This window comes from Microtus ochrogaster, unplaced genomic scaffold (genome assembly GCF_000317375.1).
Source record: "Microtus ochrogaster isolate Prairie Vole_2 unplaced genomic scaffold, MicOch1.0 UNK8, whole genome shotgun sequence".
Taxonomy (NCBI): Eukaryota; Metazoa; Chordata; class Mammalia; order Rodentia; family Cricetidae; genus Microtus; species Microtus ochrogaster.
The window spans coordinates 8,371,290-8,393,045 of NW_004949106.1; the positions used below are offsets into that span (position 1 = coordinate 8,371,290).

Here is a 21,756-nt window from a genome sequence, read left to right on the forward strand (position 1 = left end):
AGATGGAATCCCAAAGCGGTTCTATTTGTAATTCTCCAATGGTTAGTGTGTTGGCTGGGGTTCTCTAACGGAACAAGACTGACATAAAACAAACAAGATAAGACAAAGAAAGTGGGTGTTTATTAGAATGGCTTCCAGGCTGTGGTCCAGCTAGTCCACACTGGCTGTCCACCAACAGAAGAATCCAATAGTTGCTCAGTCCCTGAAACTGGATTTCTCAGCTGGGCTTCGGTATACACTGCAATCTAGAAGAAGTTAGGTTCTAATTCCAGTGAAGGACTGAGCTTACCAGCAAGGTAAGAGCAAGCAGCCAAAGAGAGCAAGCCCCTTCTTCCTTGTCCTTTATATAGGCTACCAGGAGAAGGTGTGGCCCGGATTGTAGGTGGATCCTCCTACCTCAAAAGATCTTGAATTAATACTTTATATCCTCATCTCAATAGATCTGGATTAGAAGTGGGTTTTCCCACTTCAAGTAATCAATTAAGAAAAGATCCTTCCCAGGTGGACCTAGCCCCTTGGATTTCAGTTAATCCCAGATGTAGTCAAGCTGACAAGAATGGCCATCACAATCCCCCCCCTTGTGAATTTGACACACAGTCGTATCTCCTATGCCACAATTGATTTTCAAATGAAAACAATGACCAGGTCCTCATTGCACCTAACATGGCGTGACTATCCTACATACCACTGTAAACACATTACACATTTAAGCAGACCATAGGTACATCTAACATGAATCGATTATGCCTTTTACAACCACAAAAGACGTTATACATTTAGAATAGGTGGCAATGTCCCTTGAGGGACCTTCTTTTAATATCTCAAACTTAAATATGATAAACCGATGTTCTCTTAACTGATACTATATCACATGGTAAAGAAGTAGAGGAAAGAGAACACAAATATCTGCACAAATCCATTCTTAACAAAATATGGCAGAAACACTCATATCGATTATATCCTTACTACTGTAACTGGTCACGTGGCCTTAGTGGATATCCGTAACTACCTTCCTCAACTACCCATTTCCTCCGGAGATTTGATACTGTTTTTCTCATTCACTATGTTCCCTGGCAGAGGCAATTCTAAAAGCTTCCATTTAGATCCCCCAACCATAAAGAGCCCACACTCCACAGGCCAGGGAACCAATGAGAGAACTCTACCCACTTCTAAGTGGAGCTAGCCCAATTAAGCATTCTGGGACCGAGAAATAACCACAGGACCTCCTGTGAGTAGGGACTTGAGCCAAAACTCCATTAACACCAGACCTCCATAAGCCTCTCCGATAACTGGCTGGCCGCGATGTTTCTTGGGATCTCCCGGAATCAGCGTCAATTCAGAACCAGTATCCAATAGACCCCTGAAGGTCTGATGGTTTCCTTTCCCCCAGTGCACAGTAACCCTTCCCCTTTAGGGAAGGACTGGGAAAAGGTGAACTGTAAAACTCAGGTATCTTACCAAGGTCCTTCCTCAGGGGTATTGGTTGGACCTTCATTCTGGGGTTCTGGGTCTGCAAACCGGCTCCAAATCTGCAAATTGGTTCTCAGACCAAAAGTCCCTATGGCCACAATCCAGTGTAGGCTTTTTTTTTTCATTTGTTTGAGAATCTTTCCACATATACAGATTAAACAAAAATGCATGGGCTTAGATACAGCAGTTAAGCATCGAAATTTCCAAATTTGTTGTTGCTTTTTTTTTTTTTTTCAGAAAAGGAAGAGAGAGGAGGGAAGGAACGAAAAGAAACTGGCTTTTGTTTAAGTGGGATTTGCTGGGTTTTATTTCCCAGAGGCCGCTTGCGAAGATCCTGCCCTTTCTAAGTGGTCTGCCCCATCCTCGTGGAGCCAGGAAGCTGGGAGGTGGGCGAGCGCCCCCTGGTGGTCACCGCAGCGCCGCACCGCGGACCGCGGGAGGGCGGGAACCACTGCCGGCCCCGCCCCCGCCATTCCGGCCTCCGCTTTCCCGCGCGGCGGCGGCTGCGCCACTTCCGCTGCACGGGCCGCGATGACTCCCGGGCCGTGGTTGCTGGTGCTCTGGATGCCTCTCCTGGCCACTCTGCCCGCGGACGCGGTGCAAGAGGAGGAGGAGGAGGCGGTGATGACAGGTAACCCTGGCTCCGGGCAGGGGGGGCTCCCTTCTGGGCGTCAGGGTCACGCGTGGGCGCGGCCAGTCCCCGCCCCTGTGTGCGAGCATCCGGATGCTTCACGTTTTAATTCGTTCAGGACACACTGCGGAGCACCGGCGCAGCTGGCCCCTTGCCACCCCCGCTCTTGTCTGAATTTATTTTATCCGTCTCCACAAATCTCATGCAACCCCAAACTAGAGGAGGGTAAAAAGCTTCAGAGTGACACCGGGATTCTGTCCCCGATTGGCTGCTGTGACCTGGGTGGTTGGTCACATGCAAAATACTGCTGATGCCCCAGTCCTGAACCCGGTGCATAGGAAGCAGCTGGGAGCTGACCAGACTGTTTGAGTTGCTGAAGATCCTGGCTTACAAAGTTGTGGCTGCCAACCTCAGCAATTCCCCCACGAACTTAACATTTGTTTTAACCGCTCATGCATCCTTTAAAAGATTGCTTGTTCGCATTCTTAGTTGCATCAGCCACCCGTGGACTCAAGAGGGGCTGTCAAGTGTGGGACTTTTAACTGGATAAACCTCCCACGCCGATAAAGTCAGTAGGGTGTCTGAGACAGAGACAGTGGCTAACGGGTGTTCAGCAAGCGGTTTCTAGCTCCTGCTGCACCTTGCGTCCCCGGTGGTTCTTGAGATTTTTACCGTAGACCAGGGTGGCCTCGAGTGTGCAACAGCCCTGCCTCGACCTCCCAAGCCAAGGGTTTTCAGGGCTGGCACACCTGGCTTACAGATTGGGTATTTCCTAAGCCGACCGGTTCCCACTTGTGTTAAAGACACACCAGGACTTTCCTGCGTGGGAAGTGTAAGATGCCCACGAGGTGATAAAACCTCAGTCTGCAGCTGAGAAAAAATGGCGACTTCGGCCTGACTCCAGAGAGTCTTTAAATGCGTGTAAGAGGTGACCACTGTCCTAGAGTGTTCAGTGACACTGTGAGAGCCCTTGGTTGGCTACCGCTACTGTCGAGGCTGTGGTTTTACACGGAACCCCGGGATGAGACCGCGAGGCAGTCCGTGCCCCCACCCACAGGAAATGTAGTTTTGAAAAAAAGCACCGCAAATGGCCGCCCAAAACTTCAGCTAGTACTAAACCTTACAGATACTTTTTCTCATAGATACATACTTGCCTTCAAGTTTAATTACAAACCGAGTAGAATAAGAGAAAATTGATTGCTACGAATGCAGTTATAATGAAATGCTGTGGGAACAGTTATTTGAACGGACATATTATTGTTTGGAGGCGATTTCCATTCGGTGTTTTCAGACCCCGGTTGAACACGGAAAACTGCAGCTTCAGCCAGTGAAGCTGGTGTCGTGGGACACTGGTGGTCCTGCCTGCCACAAAGTAGGAGCCGTCCAGAGCGTGGGAGGCTTGCCTCTGATTGTTCCCGAGGCCCTCCCCAGCTCTGAGACCCTGCCTTGAGCACATACCCACGGCCATGGCATGAGGGACAGCCACTCTGAGGCCAGCCTTCTGTCGCCTTATTTGAAGAAAAGGCAGACACTTGTCACGGGAGACAGGTAGTTGTCTGAGGAAGAGAAACATCAAGTCAAGCATGACACTTAGTTTGAAACCAATAGGTCAGGTCTACAGAAACTTCCGTCCTTCAGCTGAGGGGCCAGAAATGGTTCTCCCAGGCTTCCCTCCAACAAGGGGCCATTTCAGATTTATATTCAGGTTAAGAGCAACAAATGGTGGTGGCGCATGCCTTTAATCCCAGCACTTGGGAGGCAGAGGCAGGTGGATCTCTGTAAGTCTCAGGCCAGCCTGGTCTACAAGAGCTAGTTCCAGGACAGGCTCCAAAGCTACAGAGAAACCCTGTCTCAAAAAACAAACCAACCAGACAAACAAACAAACAAACAGAAAAACAACAAGCGGGAGTTAGTCCAGAGAGACGTCGTTACCTCTGGAGCTCACACCTTTGAAAAATGTGAGTTTACCAAAAATACCAAGAAGATCCATACACCATCTGGGACTATTTGGTTGCATTTGAACTCCCACAAGGACAGTTTGTTGGCTTTTTGTGTTTTCATTTTTCCTGCTTATGCCCCATCCCAGAAGACCCGAGTCTAGGTTTAATGCAAAGAATGCAGCGCACGTGTCTGCTGTGTTTCTCTCATGATGTCATCAGGGGGTCATGGTGTCCGTGCGCCAACTGTGGAAGCCTAGGTCCCCGGAGGAATGATGGTGAATTATTATTTTTTTTTTAATATGGAAAGTGGCTTAGCATCTGCTAATGGCTTGAGAAGTGTTTGTGGTTTTCATTTTTGGAAGCATCTATAAGTAGGCTTCAGTACTACCTGCTCCTAACGTTTTGACTGAAGATTTTTGCCATATGTCTGACTAAACTCTTCAAGTTAAACACACTTGGACATTAAGGAGGCTAATAAGCAGGAAAAGCAGGAGAGGAATCATTTGCTTTTGACTTAGTAACCAAGCAGGTGGCATGAGGCTGCACACACCTTATGTGTGCACTACAGAGTGCCCTTGCCCTCCGGGACTCGTTCTGACACCCCAATAGGTGAATGAAAGCGCAGAGCTCCTAGTTCCCTGAGTGTCTCTCCTCCCTCACTGCCGTGACACATAAATTAGGACAATGACAGTACAACAATACTATCAATTTACTCAACAGTCGCCTAAAGCTTATCAATTGCTTATTTCTGGAAATTTGGTCTAATTCTTTTTTGAGCATGTTGACCCAAGGTAACAGAGACGGTAGAAAGTGAGGCCACAGAAGCGGCAGGACCATGAGTCCCACACCCCATTAGCCGAACAGCACAAGCCATGGTATTTAAAGCGATGAGACCTCTGTCTCATTGGTTCACATAAGCCCGGCTTGAGGCCTTTGGGAATGCGATTAATTCCGTCTGCATGTTCCTTAATCTGCTGAAGGCTGAGGAGAAATCCAGAACAAGTTCTAACCAGGAAGTTCCTTATACAGCACACGCTGATGTCAGAACCAAGATTCCTGCCACTTCTTGGCCTCCAATATCTGAGGAGGAGCAAGAAAGCTGGTCCTTAGCCGGAGGCTCTTAGTGTGGCCAGCCTTGTCCTATAGTGTAGGTTACACTGGTGACTTCACACTTGGCTCCCTGGCTGCGTGGTCTGTGGAGTAGGTGGCGTGGCACCGGCTGACCACGGAGTGACACCGCGTGCCCGAGGTCTTCAGGGAATGCCCGCCCAGGGCCTCTCTTCTCGTGCTGGCAGTTCCTCACGGAAGTTGGTTGTTTTCGCTGGCCGGGTTACACTTGCTCGGGTAATCCTCTAATCCTGTCAGATTGCAACACTCATGCACACAAGAGCCTGAACTCTGTGGGATTCAGTAAGTCCATAGAGAGTGAGACGAGGCGGGCGCGTGTGAGGTGAAGTCTGTCGTCGGTTGGCAGAAAGTAGCCGAGCGCAGTTGTGCCATGGCTCAGAGAAGGCCTCTGGAAAGGTGGCATCAGGGTAAACGTGACAGCTATCGACAGGCGTTAGCCCCGCCAGGGTCTGGGGGAAGAAAGTTGCGGTGCAAGGAGACCAGAGGCAGGACTACGCAGGTACTCTGAGGAGGGTCTGTGGGCTGGTTGAGCTGGAGTTCTCAAGGAGAGAGAGGTTGAGGAAGAGGAGGCCGTAGAGGTACCTGGGCCTTTCAGAAGGAGGGTAGATGTTTCCACCGTATTAGCAGAAGTGAATAGAGGGTGTAATGGGCCCTGAGGGATGCTTTATTTATAAAAGGCCTGTATGTTTTATTGGAAGAAAGGTTGTGGAGGAATCGTGGGCTTAGTTCTGGAAGTAGGGGGACCATCTGGAGTAATGAATGATGCTTGCATAGCGGAAGCTTTGCGCCCGCATCAATGCTTCGGCACTATATTCATGCACGCCATCTTGCTCTGAAGAGCAGCAGATGTCCAGCCATTTAGAAGACTGTTGACTGAGTTTTCTGTCTCGCCCGGTTCCCACCGTCGTTCAGTCCCAAAGAAATCACACAGAGGCCTCCATTAATTATAAACGGATTGGCCTAGTATCTCAGGCTTCTTATTTACTCGTATACCTTCTATTAGTCCGTAATTCTTATCTGTGTTAGCCACGTGGCTTGGTGCCTTTTTCTGGCGAGGCATGTCACATCTTGCGCCCTCTGCATCTGAGTCAAAACTGCAGACTGAAACTTCCCTCTTCCCAGAATTCTCATTGCCCCGCCTCTACTTCCTGCCTGGTCACCCCGCCTCTACTTCCTGCCTGGCTACTGGCCAATCAGCGTTTTATTAAAAATAATACAAGTGACAGGATAAAAGACCATTGTCCCACAGAAGAAGACAGCCTTGGGGCCCATTGGAAAGCCTTCATGCTGGTAGCCTTTGTTTACAAGGTCAGTCCTCACAGGACAAGCTTCTACAGACCACAGATGCAAAGTTTTCTGTGAAGTTAATTCAGCCCATAAATAATGGGGCTCCCTAGGAGAGGAGTTACAGGGAGAACCAATGGCGGCATCTCTAAGAACCCCCTCACACCTCCCATCCCCATAGCATAGAGCATACCTGGAGACAAAATGCCAGACCGTGGTGAATGGGCATTTGTCTAAAGTTTTGGGACGCTAGGGCTGTGAACCTGCGACCCCCGTGCCCTTCAGCTCCCCTGCTGGGACTTCACCTCCCGTGCTGGGACTTCACCTCCTGTGCTGGGACTTCACCTTCCCTGCTGGGACTTGCTCTTCTCCAGGGGTAAATGAATCCCTTCTCAAGGATTCATAGCACACAATTTTCCAGCCCAGCTGCCCCGTTTAGCTCTGGGTCCCATCCAGAGACCTCACAGGAGATAGAGAGCATGTGATGTGGGAAGGCCGGGCCTGAGACCTTCCGTTCGGTCCTCCGGCTCAACTGGCAGGGCTCCCGAGGTGTGCCACCGTGTTCTCACAGCCGCTCGAGCATTTCCTAGTTTTGCATCGCATTCTTTGACCTCCTTGTCTACAGCTGGCCTTCGATGTCCTGAGACTGTGCCTTTGGGCATGCTGCCCCTGGCCTTGAGCTGTATGTGTCTCGGCTCTACCCACGGATTCCTCCACCTTGGCTGCCCCACGTGTTCACAGCACAGGTTCTGCTGTCTCCTTTGGGGTCTCACGTCTACGTCTACCCTACATTGTTAACTGCTGGTGTCCTGTGCTTAGCAGAATCTCCCAAGGGTCCTCTTACTGCTTTGGAACCTGGCTCTTGACCTAGATTCTTAGGTTTTGAGCCCGGGCTCTGTGGATGATTTCATCTCTGTGCTCAGAGGAGCAATGAAAGGAGACCTCACAGTAGAACGGCCTGGGTCGTTACATAACCAAGCTGTCGCTTTGGTGCGGCTGTTTTAGGAGGTGGGACTATGCCCATCCTCACTTCCGCCTGCCACGAAGGATATTCCAGGCCAAGGCAAGCCTATTGAGTTGAGTTGATTCAACATGATTTTCTAAATGGGTATAATGATCACTAGTAACGATGGTTACCTCATCCTTACTGAACTTTGGTATAAGGGTTTATTCCAGCTTCATTTCCGATTCCCTTAACTGTACTTTGAATAGGGCAAAGGGCTTATTTCTCTGGGTAGCCGCAAGTATTCCCTGCTCAGGTCTCCTATTCCCGAGAGGCACTTCCTGTTGGACACACTGTCTTGGACTCCAAAGAACTTGGTTCAAATTTATACACAGCAGTGGTCTCAGAAAGCGAACCCTGTTTTTAATTCTTTTTTTTTTAAGATTTTTCTTTTTTTCTTTTTTTTTTTAAATTTATTTATTTATTAAGGATTTCTGCCTCCTCCCCGCCACCGCCTCCCATTTCCCTCCCCTTCCCCCGATCAAGTCCCTCTCCCTCATCAGCTTGAAGAGCAATCAGGGTTCCCTGACCTGTGAGAAGTCCAAGGACCGCCCACCTCCATCCAGGTCTAGTAAGTTGAGCATCCAAACTGCCTAGGCTCCCCCAAAGCCAGTATGTGCAGTAGGATCAAAAACCCATTGCCATTGTTCTTGAGTTCTCAGTAGTCCTCATTGTCCGCTATGTTAAGCAAGTCCGGTTTTATCCCATGCTTTTTCAGGTGCTAGAGGACCTGGCCCCCTCAGGTTACATTGCTGAATGCTATATTAGTGTTACTCTCTCTCCATCTTCTTTAGACCCGGTGAGAACTGACTATATGTCAGTCTGTCGAGAACTGAACTAATCTCCCCTTCTTCTCAGAGCCCTAAGCGCGGGGTAGAAGCTCGCTATCCAGAAACCTTCATGTCTTCCTCTCCCTTATCCACCGCCTCTCCAAAGTGTGTCTATTTCTCTCCCCAAGAGCTCTTGCTGTCCTTCCTCCTCCTCTTCGGTTCACGCCCTAAGAAATTGGGTCCTCTCCTCGCTGTGGGGCCTAGAGATGATAGATGCCTCCTCCCGTTGTGGGTGCCTCTGTTTGGTAATTGGTGACTGTCCTGCCCAGAACTGACTAGACGGTTGAGGGGAGTCCTTTTCGATGTCGTCATCCAATTCCTGCCACATTTGATACTTGCCTGAAGTCCTCTGTCCTCTGCATTCAGGGTGAAGTACGGATTCCTTTTGCAGACGTGGCCATTGCTTACCTCCAGCTGAGGTGTCCCGATGGCTCCTGCATCTGCTCACTCTCTCCTTGCTTCCTCGCCCCTGAGCTGAGCCCCCCGTGACCTCGCTCATCTGATGACGCTCATGTTGGTGGTCTCTGGGTCACTGTCTTATCGCTGACAACTTTTTCTCGATTGTATTTCTCTCCTAAGAGGCTTCCCTTAACTCTTGGACCAAAGACACGCTGTTCTCTGTGCGTGTATGGTGGTCACGTGCGACCTAAGAGTGCTGACTCTGGCTGTGGTACTGCTGTTCTCTGCGCATGTATGATGGTCACATGTGTCCTAAGAGTGCTGACTCTGGCTGTGGTACTGCTGTTCTCTGCGCATGTATAATGGTCACATGTGTCCTAACAGTGCCGACTCTGGCTGTGTTTCCTTCAGACAGACCCTTGCTAGATTGGGAAGAATGAAGGTCTCTAATGACCATGTAGAAGAATTTTGGGTCATAGAATACTACAAACTATGACAACCTCCCTTTGAACGCTTAAAAAAAAAAAAAAAAACCAAAGCAATTACTTAGGAAACCCTAAGTTTATTTTTTTATCTTTCAGCTCCAAGATGTAAATCTCTGAAGGAAGCAGACTTCATTGAAACATCTACGCCAGACTGTTACTGCTACAAGCAAGAGCAAATACAGTGGGCATACATGTGGTCAACGGTGCAGGTTAGGCTACTTTTACATCATGTCGTAAGAATGTAAGATGAAAACACACCACTTTGCGATGTAAAGATATATTTTGTATGACTCATAGCTGATGTATCAGGATGAAAGCTAACTCGGGGCGGGGGGCAGACGGGGAATTGGATTAAAGGGGTGCAGAACTGGGGAGGTTGAGGACCACGGCTCTGAGGACACAAAGAGGCAGTAATTAAAAGTGATGAGCTCACTCACGGGGAATGTGACGGTTCAGAAAGACTGGCTTGGCTGGGGAAGGAGTGCTGTAGGCCGAGGGATGGTCTGCCCCGTCTCAGGACATGATGTCAGCTTGTACCCTTCCTAGAGAATAAGATGTTTGAGGCTCATGCGGCTTCTGGTGCCACCATGCCCGGCATCTTGTACATTTTTTTCCCGGGAGCTTCTGGGACGCAGGAGCTGCAGGAATCCGTCCCTCACATCTCTGTTCCTTCACTCAACTCTTTTCTCCAAACGGCTTCACAACTCCGACGCCTCCTCCCGCCTCATTCTTGGCTGAAGACCCTTCTGCTTCATCCCTTCTGCTCCATCCCTTCTGCTTCATTAAAACACGGAAAAAAAATATCCTCCGAGGGACAGGAAGTGGAGAAATTGTAAGAGCCAGAGGGGCTGAAAACACCAAGGAAACAGCTCTGAGCCAGGCGGGGTCCCAGCACCGAGAGGGGTAGTGTGCACAAGCCCCTGTCTCCACCTGAGATGCTCTCTAGCTGACAGCCGTGGACAGGAGGGGTCAGTTTTCTCCAGTGGCGTCCCACTGGCTATACAAAGCACATTTAAGGGCAGGCCCCATGTCCAGCAGTAGATGGGCAATACAAATGACCTCAATGAATTTTTTTAGGGTCTTTATTATTATTATTATTATTATTATTACAGGTCTTTTGCTTATATATATCCTGTTTTCCGATTCTGTGTTTTTATGGGATTTGTATGAAGGTGTGTTCCATGGTCTCTTTCTTAGGGTACTTTTTTCTGTTTGTTTTGAGTTTTTCATTATTTATTTATTTGCTTACTTTGGATGGCCGTTTATTTTCTAATCAGAAAAAAAAAGGGTGTGGGTTTGGATGGGTTGGGAAGATCTGGGAAAAGCTGGTTGAGGAGAAACCATGATCGGAATATGTAGGACGAGGAAAAAATATTTTCAATTAAAAAAAAATGTAAAAATAAAGATGGAGGTCGTGCAGGAAAAGAAAAGAAATGGAAAGAATCAGGAACGGCTGTGTGCTCGCTCTTTTCTCAATACCCACCTGTTGGCTCCTGCGCAGGCGCTCTGCTCCCTGCTCATGGGGACGAAATGCCTGCCATGGAAGAGATGTGTGGTTCCCACCCTCATCTGCCCAGGGCCACTTCCTTCTCCGCTGCATGGCTCCTACAAAGCCCCCGTCTTTCGCCCTGGCTCTTCTCATTTCTCTACTTCTCACTATAATAAAAACCCTCTCGAAAGCTGATGTCTGCCATTCTCCCATCTCTGACCACTTCAGTCACTCAGACTTGCACCCCAAGGTTCCTAGCACCTCCATGTTGCTAACTTCAGCGTGAACTCAAACTTGTGACCCGTTGCCTCCGAGTCCCAAGTGCTGGGACTACCGCCTGGTGCACTGTCCCAGCTGGTAAAACGTCCGCCCCCCCCCAAGACATCTGTAAACTAACACGGTATGGGTATGTGGCCACCCAGGACCAGATCTCTGTCCTGCGCACTGGAGCCTTCTTCCCTCAGCCATTCCTGCGTTGAGCAAAGGGGAAGGTTTGATTCCGCCTGGACTGACCCGTTCCTGTCTTGTAGGTGACCGTCGCCAGTCGAGACCTGCTCAGATTTGTGTACATCACAGGAAGTCGCAATTGCCAGCATCCGGAAACCATCCTGTCATTTGTCAAATGTGTGATTTATAACTTTTGGGCACCAGAGGAGCTTAAGGGACTGATCATGGTCTTCAGTCCATACGGAGAAACTGTATGCTTCTCCGTGAGGCCCATCGGGAGGGTGTCGACCTACATAGTGAGCGTGGACCGAAACAGTAAGTCTGTTGTCATTAGAGTTGACTGGACACTCAGTAAGTTGACTTTCCTGTTCTCTCGGCGACTGACGCAAAATATCTGTGGTGTTTGCGCCTTTTTATTTTCCAGATGTGGATCTCAGGCTCCTCCTCCTATTTGTGGCAGGCATTTTCCTCTTCTTTTCTGCAAAGACCTTGAGCCGGTAAGTGCCCATTTTTATACCCATAGTGCTCTGATTCAAAGGCGTATACGTTGTTTCTGACTCTGTGCTGAGCGTTTGTACACCACTGCACTGCATGTCTGTGGCTCCTCCAGAATTCACAAATGACAGGGCCGAAGCAGCGTAGAATCTTTGGAGATACGCGCATGGTGCAGAGTGCGCTTGCGTACATTAGTTTACGTCTGTGAACTTGGTGCGGCTCTTCCTGTGTTGTTGATTACACGTGCAGCATCCCTCGATTCGTTCTCGTGAATGCCGAGGCTCGTGCTCAGGTTCTTGTTGCTAGGGACCTGCTGCCTTTCCCCGGATATTGGACGGGACAGATACTTGCTCCCTGGATGCATGTTGCCCTGCTATTTGTTTCTTGTAACTTTCCTATAAAAGCCACTCTCTCGCCAGTGTTTACTTCTTAACCTGCCCGGCCTGCTTCGTACCCATAATCTCCATCATTCTCAGCCTTGTTCACTTCTAAGCTTGTCCTGAGGGTGTGGTCTGGTGTGTGTGGTGTTGTCAGCCAGCTTTTCTGACCGGGTGATGGATCTGCAGCGGGAAGAGGAAAGCCTAGATGCTGATGAGCAGGGCTGCCGTCCTGAGTCATCCAGCAGCCCCCACACTCGGAAAAGCCCTTTAGCTTCTTGGTATCTCGAGTTCCTCCTCTGTAAGATTTATCCATGGGTATCTGGGGATTCGTATGAAGCTCTCAGTCACGTCTTGCTGTGTGACAGGTGCATGCATTTTTGGATCACATTCTGAATACAGACGGTAACTCAGACATTTAACGGCAGTCTATTGACTGAAACTTTCAAGTACTGATTTCAATTTAAAATGTGTGGAACTTGATTAGAGTTTTCCTTTCTAAGTATGCCTTCCCGACTACTATTGCCACATTGAGCGTTATGATTTTTTTTTTCAGGTTTTTTTATTTTTTTAACTGAAAGTGCGCTTGTTGCTGATGTGACTTTTTTCTCTGCCTTGACAGAAGCTCTGTTTTCTATTACTCTTCGGGCACTGTGTTAGGTGTGCTCATGACCCTAGTCTTTGTCCTTCTGATGGCCAAGAGACACATTCCAAAGGTAGGTAGGTATCTTACACGCGAATGAGTAGAAAGTGGGATCCAAGCTTTTACAGATACTGAAAAGTGAATAAAAGTCAACTCCCATTGTGACACACCCTAATTCGGGTGTGCTCCTCTGCTGTGTACGCGGACCGTAAAGTCTTTCTGTTTCTGCAAAGACGGTTTGTGTTTATTAGTGAGATATAGGATTTATATCGTTTGGTGATATTTTTGTACCCTCTTATGAACTCTATCTTGGGAGAATGACCCCGAGTCTCTGGGGCATTATGTCATAGTGGTGCTACATCTGTTGTTTTGCTTGTTGTTTCTCTACACCTTCTATAAAACAGTGCCCCAAAGAATAAATTAATAGTAGTTCATGATCGCAATTCTGCGGCGACTTTGGTTAAAGCTCCAAATGCCAGCATTTTATATTTTTCAGTTGTGCCCGCTGACTTTAACGTGCATGCTGGCCAGCTCGGGGTGGGGGCTTGTTAAAATGTAGCTGCTGCTCCAGCAGTGGGGCCCAAGTCTGCATGCCCTTAAGCTTGTACGTGAGAGGAACCGTGCCCTGAACAGCGAGACTCAGAAAGATGAGAGAAGTCTTCGCTTTGACTTGACCTAGACATTTCTAGAACAGAGAATTGGTTTGCTTCTATTTTTGTGAGCGTGAATGAACCAGTATGTATATATGTATGTATATACCGTGTCACTGTTTTCTTCCACACACAGTATAGCACGTTTGGGGCGCTAATGATTGCTTGTTGGTTTGCTTCAGTTTATGTCGGGTGCCAGCTGACGGAAGGCCTGAAGAGGCTGAACAGACTGTACGTATTAGGTAGGTAACAGCACAGAAGGGCCCTCTGTCGTCGGCTAGCTCGGGAAGTGCCAGCGGAGGACGTCCCACACGCCTCCATCCGTTTCAGTTTTCGTAGGATTTAAGGAGAGGAGCAATTAAAAATAACACTTTATCGTATTGTCATAGTTGGTGTTTTAGTTCATTTGTATCCCATTTTGAACTCTTTTCCTCTATAACCTTAGTTTTTTTTATACAATTCATGGGATGAGTGAAAACGCTTCAGGACCATGGCCGAGCTCAGCCACATCCAGTGAACACTGCACGAGGGGCTTCCTCGTTGCCTCCCAGTTCTTTCCCTCTCTCTCTCTCTCTCTCTCTCTCTCTCTCGTAGCCAATGAAAGCTTGGCTTTTCAGAAACAGAAAGCAGGATTACCATTTAATCCCCTTGCTTTGTGGTACAAAAACTCTTCGATTTTGTTAGGAAATAATGGGGATTGGAGCCCCATTAATATCAGGTTTCACGTACGAAGACAGTGTTGCTAAAGCAAAAGTGATTCATTCTTAAACACTTTATTTTTAGCCTCCTTTCCTATTATATTAAATTATTTATAATTTACTAACATGAAATATTCCTCTAAGTTCTTTACTCTGTGTTTTGAAAAAGCAAGAGCATTTTGTATATGACCAATATTAATTGCTGTTGTTATCGCTAAGGATTGTACCCGGGTGGCATGTATACTCACCGTCTGTGTACCACTGAGTTATAACCTTAGCCTCACTAGTAAATGCTAAAGATTCATAACTGCATAGAATCACCTATTGCCCAGGTCGTATTAAGATCTGAGTTGCCCTTGCAGCCTGGAAGTTTAGCCTGGACATGGCGCTGAACCCGTTAGGCCCGATAACTCTCTCCATCCCTCATGGCTCCCTTCATCACAAGGGTGTGATGGAGAAGCCATGCCAGGTAGCCCGTGCAAGGTCCAGTCTCTGGATGTTTGTGGCACCCATTTTGGGGCATCATTTAGCCCGTTTATTTCTCCTCCGCATCTACGGCAAATAAGAAACTGATCTTAAGGTTTGCTTAGAAACAAAGTAGCACTTGTGGCAGGACTTATTAGACGAAGCGTGCATGTTCGTTCTGATGGCACTCCTCGGGTGTCATCCCGTTGGCAACGACGGACTGAGTGTGGCTAGCCAAGGGTGGCTGCTGGATTGCCCCTCTGTAAAATGACATTCTCTTTTAGTGCGGAGAAAAATGAAAAATAAGGGTTATAGCAATGTGTGAAATCCACTGTCTCACTTTCGACCATAGCAACCACGAACCATTTGTCCACTTAGGACACTGGGCTTAAAAAAGATATGACTGTATATTATCTTATTTATCAGTATGTATCTTAAGTTATTACAAGTCGGCCTGTCAGGCTGGAACGCCCACTCAGTGGTCTGGAGAGCTTGCTGCTCTCCCAGAGGCCTTGGGTTTGTTCCCAGCACTGGATTGGTTAGCTTACAACTGCCTTCATCCATTTCCTGGCCTTGTGGGTACCACGTGTACGTGGATGCAGCCAGACCGATAATCGTAACACATCATTAGAGTCAGCCTGTGAGCTCACATACAAGGATTGATGAGCATTCCAGCCCGACAGGCCTTCATTAAGAAAAGGAAATTTATTTTTCTTATTTTTTCAAGTTAAGGTTCTCTGATAGATGTTATTTTTCAGTCAAGGCTCTGCCAGATTTCCACATCAGTTCTCAAGTTCACGTTTCAATGCTCGCCCTTCTTCTGTGTCTCCAGGCTATTTCCTGGTTGTTGGGCTTTGTAGCTTTGGCGCCTGCTACTGGCACGGGCCTCTCACCAGTGAGTGGAGCAGAGGCCTTCTGATGTGGACACTGCGGTTCCTCTCCCTGGTCCTGCTCTACATGGGGGCAGCCGTGCCTCAGTTTGCCTACGCCATCATGGTCCTCCTCCTGTTCTCCCGGAGCCTGCGCTATCCGCTGAGAGCGCTCAGCTATCTGAGGTGGTAGGTATCTTCTCTAACTCTGACATTTCGAGTTCTGTGTTTTATTTATTGTTTTGAGAGATACTTTGGGTTACATCGTACAGGTAATTATGTTTAGTCTGGAGGTTTCGCTCTGAAACCACAGGAGGAAAAAGAGCTCTAAGCATTTGCTGCCATCTCCATTGGGTTCTGACACCAAGTACTCAGTAGTTAGAGCCTCACTAAAATCAGCAAAATGGCGTGGGCCCTGCCTAAAATTTCTACCTTTATTACACATTTCATTAGAACCAAGATTGCTGTAGTGATATTAATTGTGCCATGGGATCAGAGTTAGGAGAAAATGTATCATAAATGATCGGAAGGAGTTACTTAGTTCATTTTGTTAAAGGCTGGCTTTGTTTTAGGTTTTATGTTTAAGGCTTAGGCTTTGTGAAAATACAGAAAGAAAGATACGGCAACAATGCTATTATGTGTTTCCATAGTCTGTACATCTGTGCCCGGCACACAGGTCGAGACGGCCCTGCTTGTGAAAGTGAGGTGTGCGTGTGCAGATATGGGCATGCATTTTTATATCTTCTGCCTTAAAAGACGTGTGTGTGTGTGTGTGTGTGTGTGTTTGTGTGTGTGTGTGCCATGCTTGTGAGTACCTCGAATGGCCAGAAGAGGGCGCCAGATCCTGTGGCGCTGGAGTAGCAGGCAGTGGTGAGCCACCTGATATGAGAGCAGGCAACCACACCACAGTCCTCTGGAAGAGCAGTTGGCATTCTTACCACTGGGCCGCCTCTCCAGTCCCCACACTCAAGTATCCTATCAGTATGAAAACAAAGCTTGCTCAGGGACTGAAGTGGTGTTAACCTGTGAATGACTTCATTTGGTTGACTCTTAATGACCCAGGGTGAAGTCTGGACAGATGTGTGAAGGGTTTTCCTGACGGAGAAAGCCCTACCTAGCGCCATCATCAGGCGACCGTGCTGTCGGTGCAGTGAGTGAGGGGGGCTCTAGTCTGGTTCTTCATATGGGGGCTGGTAAGGGGCCAACCTATATGCATTTCCGTTTTCCCCATGCCTGCCTGCACAGAATGTGTACATCCAAGCACTCGGGTCCAGGCAGGAGCGAGGCAGTGGGTGGCCAAGAGCACCGTGGGAAACTCTGCAGCCCCGCCGCAAAGGCAGTAGTTAAAGTAGTTAAAGGCAGGAGGAGCTGATGGTTGCCGTGGGCAGATGTGATGCTGCTGTCAGCCTGCAGATGCAGACGGGAATTCAACTCTAACCCGCACAGTACAGATGTTAGCAGTTAATCTGATGAAAAATAGAAAACACACCTGAGAGATGAGAATTATACGCGCGACAGTGAGCACTTGGCTGGTGGGACAGACCCATCTGCTGTCTGGCACAGGGGGTAGGTGATCGGGGCGGCTCCTGTAGGAGAAAACAGTCTTAGACACGGCTGTGGTCCACATAGACACGTAGGAGAGTGAGGTGAAGGTTGGTAAACAGGTTAATAGATGTCTAGTACACGGTTGTGAGGAAGGAGACTCCATGGCAACGGGTGGTGGATGGACCTGGTGGCCGTGTGTGTGGCAGTGTGTCCACTGCAGTGCAAGCATCAGTGACAGCCCAGGGTGCCCAGACAGGGGGGATGGCAGGCTGAGGGGTCGCAGTACCAGTGGGAGGTCGAGAGACCAGGGGCTTCTATCCTTGCACTGCTCTGGGATCATCAGAGGTCCCTCTACCAGGAGGAGGCTGGCCACTGCGGAGCCTCCTGGCCACCATCTTTGCCAGGCTGTGGCCCCAGGCATCCTGAGTAGAGCTCCTTTCTCCTTCCCTTAGGCACCCAGCTATCTTACCAGTAGCAAGTGTGCTCTCGTCATTAGCTGGGTGGCTCTGTTATTCATCCCTGGATCTTTCTGTAACAATCCATGCATACTGTTACAGGGCCTACTTTAAATTTTGCTAAAGAATAGTTCGATGAGGGCTGGAGAGATGGCTCAGAGGTTAAGAGCACTGACTGCTCATCCACAGGTCCTGAGTTCAATTCCCAGCAACTGCATGGTGGCTCACAACCATCTGTAATGAGATCTGGCCCCCTCTTCTGGCCAGCAAGCATACACACAGACAGAACACTATATACATAATAAATAAATAAATCTAAACAAACAAAAAAAATAGTTCTATGAAAACCCATGGACTAAAGCAGGAACTTATAAATTAAATAGACCAGAGAAAGAGTGTCTTGACGTCTGCATCAGATTCTCTGCTTACATATTACATATATGTTAATGATATGTACTAGCTATTCTTTTGATTAGCTGCTGAGCAATTTGTACAAATGTCCCATTTCACCTAAACAGTAACTCATGAGACCGTGATAGGACTGGGAAGGGATTGGCCAGTTCAGGCCGTGAGTGCACCCTCAAGCTGGGTTGGGCCCTGGTTTTCTGGGCCAGAGTCTGGGTTTTCCTGTTGGAAGCCCGGCCAGGTACTCAGAAGAGAAAGAAGCAGTCTCCCTGGTTCCTCAATCCAGCTTATCAACCATTAGCCGAACCTTCAAACGGAAGAGACGGTCTCAGCCCTCAAGGGGAAAAAAATGTATGTTTTTAACCCTTGGAAGTCTGTGTGAGAGGTAGATCTGAAGCCGCCGCAGACATTTCTAAGGCCCACCAACAAATGTTATTTGAAACTGTATCACGAATATGTCCTTACTGGCATCTTGAATTCCTAAGTACAGATGGCTATATTATTGTGATATTTGTTACTTTTCTGACTGGGAAAGGAAATCTAGTCTCTGGCTTCTTAGTGCACATGTAGCCAAAGACGAACTGATAATAAATTCTTTTCCACTCTGCATTGGCGGCTCCACCACTAGGTGGAGCAATAGCCCACAGGCCCAGCTTCCTGTAGCGAGCTGTGGATGTCCCCGATGATCTCCATAAAAGGACATACTAAACGCTTGTTTCTGTTTGTGCCAGAGAAAATCAGCAGGCAAAGAGTACGGAAGCCAGACTTCTTGTCTAGTTGTATGATTAGGAGTCACTAAAAAAATATATATATACACTCAACATCTCAATCAGAAATTGATTCTCAGAAGCCTTAGGAAATTGCTATGATGTTCAGAGAAGACAGTAGGCCCCTGCCTGTTCCCGCTCCTCAGTCATAGGACCGTGGAACACACAGGGTGCTGTACAAGGAGTTCAGAGGTAACATTGTTGATGTCTAAGATGTGTATTTTTACATCATAAGGATTGGATTGGACGGGACTATGACAACCAGATGTCATGTGTTTTAGGAAAATGAGGCCATGGTTCATAAGAGAACCGCCAGTCGTGAAGTATCTCACCGAGGACGAGTACAGGGAGCAGGCTGAGGCTGAAACAGCCGGCGCTCTGGAGGAGCTGCGCCGTGCCTGCTGCCGGCCTGACTTCCCTTCCTGGCTGGCTGTGTCCAGGCTCCAGGCTCCTAAAAAGTGAGTCCTGCTCTGGCCACCGCTCATGCACTGAGCCGTGTGAAAATCACACATTTCTGCTTAGCAGCAACCTTCTCTCTTGGTTACGCCTTATGTCAGAGTTGTGGGAGAGCATCTAAGGCCTGAGGAAATACGGCCCTCAGGTGGATGGGGTGAGGCATTGATCACACCACACTCACAAGGGGCAGGGAAGAGATGCGTGAGTGACTGGATCCGTCCGGCTGTGGTGGGGCCTCAGAAACCCGCACACATCCCCCCTTCCCCTGCACGGCTGTCTCTGCCCCGGGTGGAAATGCCTTCCTCAGCCGACACAGTCAGGTTCCAGTGAAGGGGACAAGCAGCGAGGCGCACGTTGTCTTTCAGGTAAACCTCTGTGACCACCTTCCCTGTTTTAAAATTTCACAGGTTTGCAGACTTCATTCTCGGAGCGAGCCACTTGTCCCCCGAGGAAGTCAGCACACACGAGAGGCAGTACGGCCTTGGGGGCGCCTTCTTGGAAGAGCAGCTCTTTAGCCTTCGTGCTGACAGTCAACCTGCAAGCTGACTTCAGTGTGGACGAGGGATCGGGTAAAAGGCAAAGATCCTCGTACAGTGGGCAGTGGGAAAAGCGTGCACCGCTAAGGAAAACAAGCCATGCGAGTGAGAAGCACGCGTGCAGAGAACTCGCCTCGGGCAGCCCGCTTACTGCCCCGTAGGTGGCATAAGGACTCTAAGAATCATTGCCACTTGCCCCAAATGAAGACATCTTTTGCTAGAACAGCGGGACCTTTCCTTTAGGACAGTAAGCAAGGTCAGATACCATCCCAGCGCCGGGCGCTAGCTTCTACCTTGATGCCATGAAGCTGGCTCAAAAGGCTGCCTCGTTCTCCCTCCATTTCTTGATAGCAGTGTTTTCTAAGGTGCACTCCGCTGTGGTACTAGTTAGGGCTGATAACGGCTTCCCGCGCCAGCATGGTGGACCCTGTCCTACCTAGCAGGTTCCTCCATCTTCAGCGCAGTGAAGGCATCATGGGTCTGAACCGCAGACGTCGTGCACCAGGGCCGCAGACTGACTGACCAGAAATCATTTTCCATGACATGAATGATTGTTAGAACATGCTTGGAGGTTCGGGTTTGAGAGGTATGTCCTCAGCAGCCTTGGCCATGCGCCAGCCCTGGTGCTCCCTGAGACTCGGGTAGACGACCATCTTCAGACGGAGGGTCGGGGCTCTGTGCTCAGCAGCCTTGGTCTCACCGTGTTGGTGCCTCCATTTTTGTCTATGTTGCTTTTTTTTAAAAAAAAAAAATAATGACCAATTAGCTATTTAATAACTAATGGAAAAAAATTTCTTAGGATTATATTTAATGTTTTCACAAGATTTTATATGCAGACAGATTATAATTACTTTTTGTACTTTTATATATTAAATGTGAAAGCAGGTAGCCATGTGTGACATTGAGATTTATTTTTTAAGCTGCTTTTATATGTTTGAGATGGTTTCTCACAAAACAGATTTTGATACTCTTTTTTTTAATAGAGAGAAAATGTTTGTTTCTTGATCCAGTATAAACTCCAACAATAAGCCACTAACTGCTTCTACCCCAGAGAAAGGAGCAGAAACGGGTCTAAGGGTTGACAATGGCAAGCATTCTGTGAAGGAGGCGCTGGCCTGATTCTCTGAGCACCAAATGCGGGCTCGTTTTTGTTGTCTTTGTTTTTGTACTGCAATGATAAAAACATGAGAAGCCGTCCTGTATAAAGAAAGGCGCAGTAAGGGGGACATAAGAAGTGGTCACTGTCATTTCTTGAGAGCTGTGAACTTCATGGAACTTTCTAGATTGACTCTCACGTGATCTCTCTGAAGCAGTCGTCAGTGGTCCTGGATCTGCTTTCTACAGGCACATTTAACATTAGGAGTCTTGTTCCTTTCCTTAGAATCGTTACTCAGGGCAGTCTGCGCCTTTACAGACTTTAAAAAGCCAAAGAATGCGGTGTGGGAGAGGTGCTCAGTGGACTCCCTGCCTGGCAGAGGACCTGGGTTCCGTCTCCATCACCCACATGGCATGGCAGTTCCGGGTGATCTGATACCCTCCGACTCCGCAGGCACCGGGCATGCATGTGTCGCACATGCATGCACACAGGCAGAACACTCAGGCATGAAATAAAGCTTTATTTATACAAACTGTCAAACGATGTGCCTCCGTTCACCTTGGCACCTGACCGTCTTGCCGGTATAGACGAGCATTCTGGCATGATTTGGCCACAGCTTACTCTGGTTTTCCTTTTCTGTACCTCCATTTATCGGTGCTCTATTGTAATGTGTCGGGCGCGGGCGTGTCCAGTGCTGTGCATGGCCGTGTTCACCCCTCACTAAGCGGTCTGTCTAATATTGACTGTGTTTGTGTGTGATTGACACGGCGGCACCCGCTGCTGCGCCCGTCCACGCCGCCATCCTGAGCCACGGGAGACTGTACTGTGAAGAAGCAGCTCCAAAGGAGGCGAGCCCCCGCAGCCACAGCGAACACAGTGGCGGTCGTTCAGGGTGCTGTTTCCGCACTTAGTTTTGGAAGGAATCATGGCTCTGTCAGCTTGTTCTGTGAGAGGCCAAACAATGAAAGCATTTCTGGTAACACGTTTGGTGGCTTGTGCCATTGGCCTGTGTCTTTTCTCACTCGGTGCACCGAAGGCTGAAGGATTTCTGGATGGGTAGTCATGGTTTTCCTTTCCTGTAGTTGTCTCTCACAGAGTAACTCGGGTCCAAGTGGCCTTGCAGAAGTGGGAGAAGTGGAGGCCATGAAAGTTCCCACAGGTGACTCCCGTTGGCTGTATGCCATCTACCTACG

General features: G+C 48.5%; 1 protein-coding gene across 2 annotated transcripts; it reads left to right on the forward strand.

Annotated features, from left to right (window-relative positions):
* The first annotated feature begins 2,001 nt into the window (after positions 1–2,001).
* Positions 2,002–20,415, forward strand: Nemp2 (nuclear envelope integral membrane protein 2). Of its 2 annotated transcripts, none has more exons than XM_026788900.1 (9): positions 2,002–2,101; positions 9,267–9,379; positions 11,190–11,421; positions 11,531–11,603; positions 12,601–12,698; positions 13,454–13,513; positions 15,267–15,492; positions 18,757–18,933; positions 19,339–20,415. In XM_026788900.1, exons 1-9 carry the CDS (start codon positions 2,002–2,004, stop codon positions 19,475–19,477), a joined length of 1,218 nt encoding a protein of 405 aa, XP_026644701.1. In that variant the 3' UTR covers positions 19,478–20,415. The 2 variants fall into 2 exon arrangements, with proteins under 2 accessions (XP_026644701.1, XP_005366429.1); XM_005366372.3 differs by having other exon boundaries at positions 12,601–12,694; positions 13,408–13,513.
* The last annotated feature ends 1,341 nt before the right edge of the window (positions 20,416–21,756 follow it).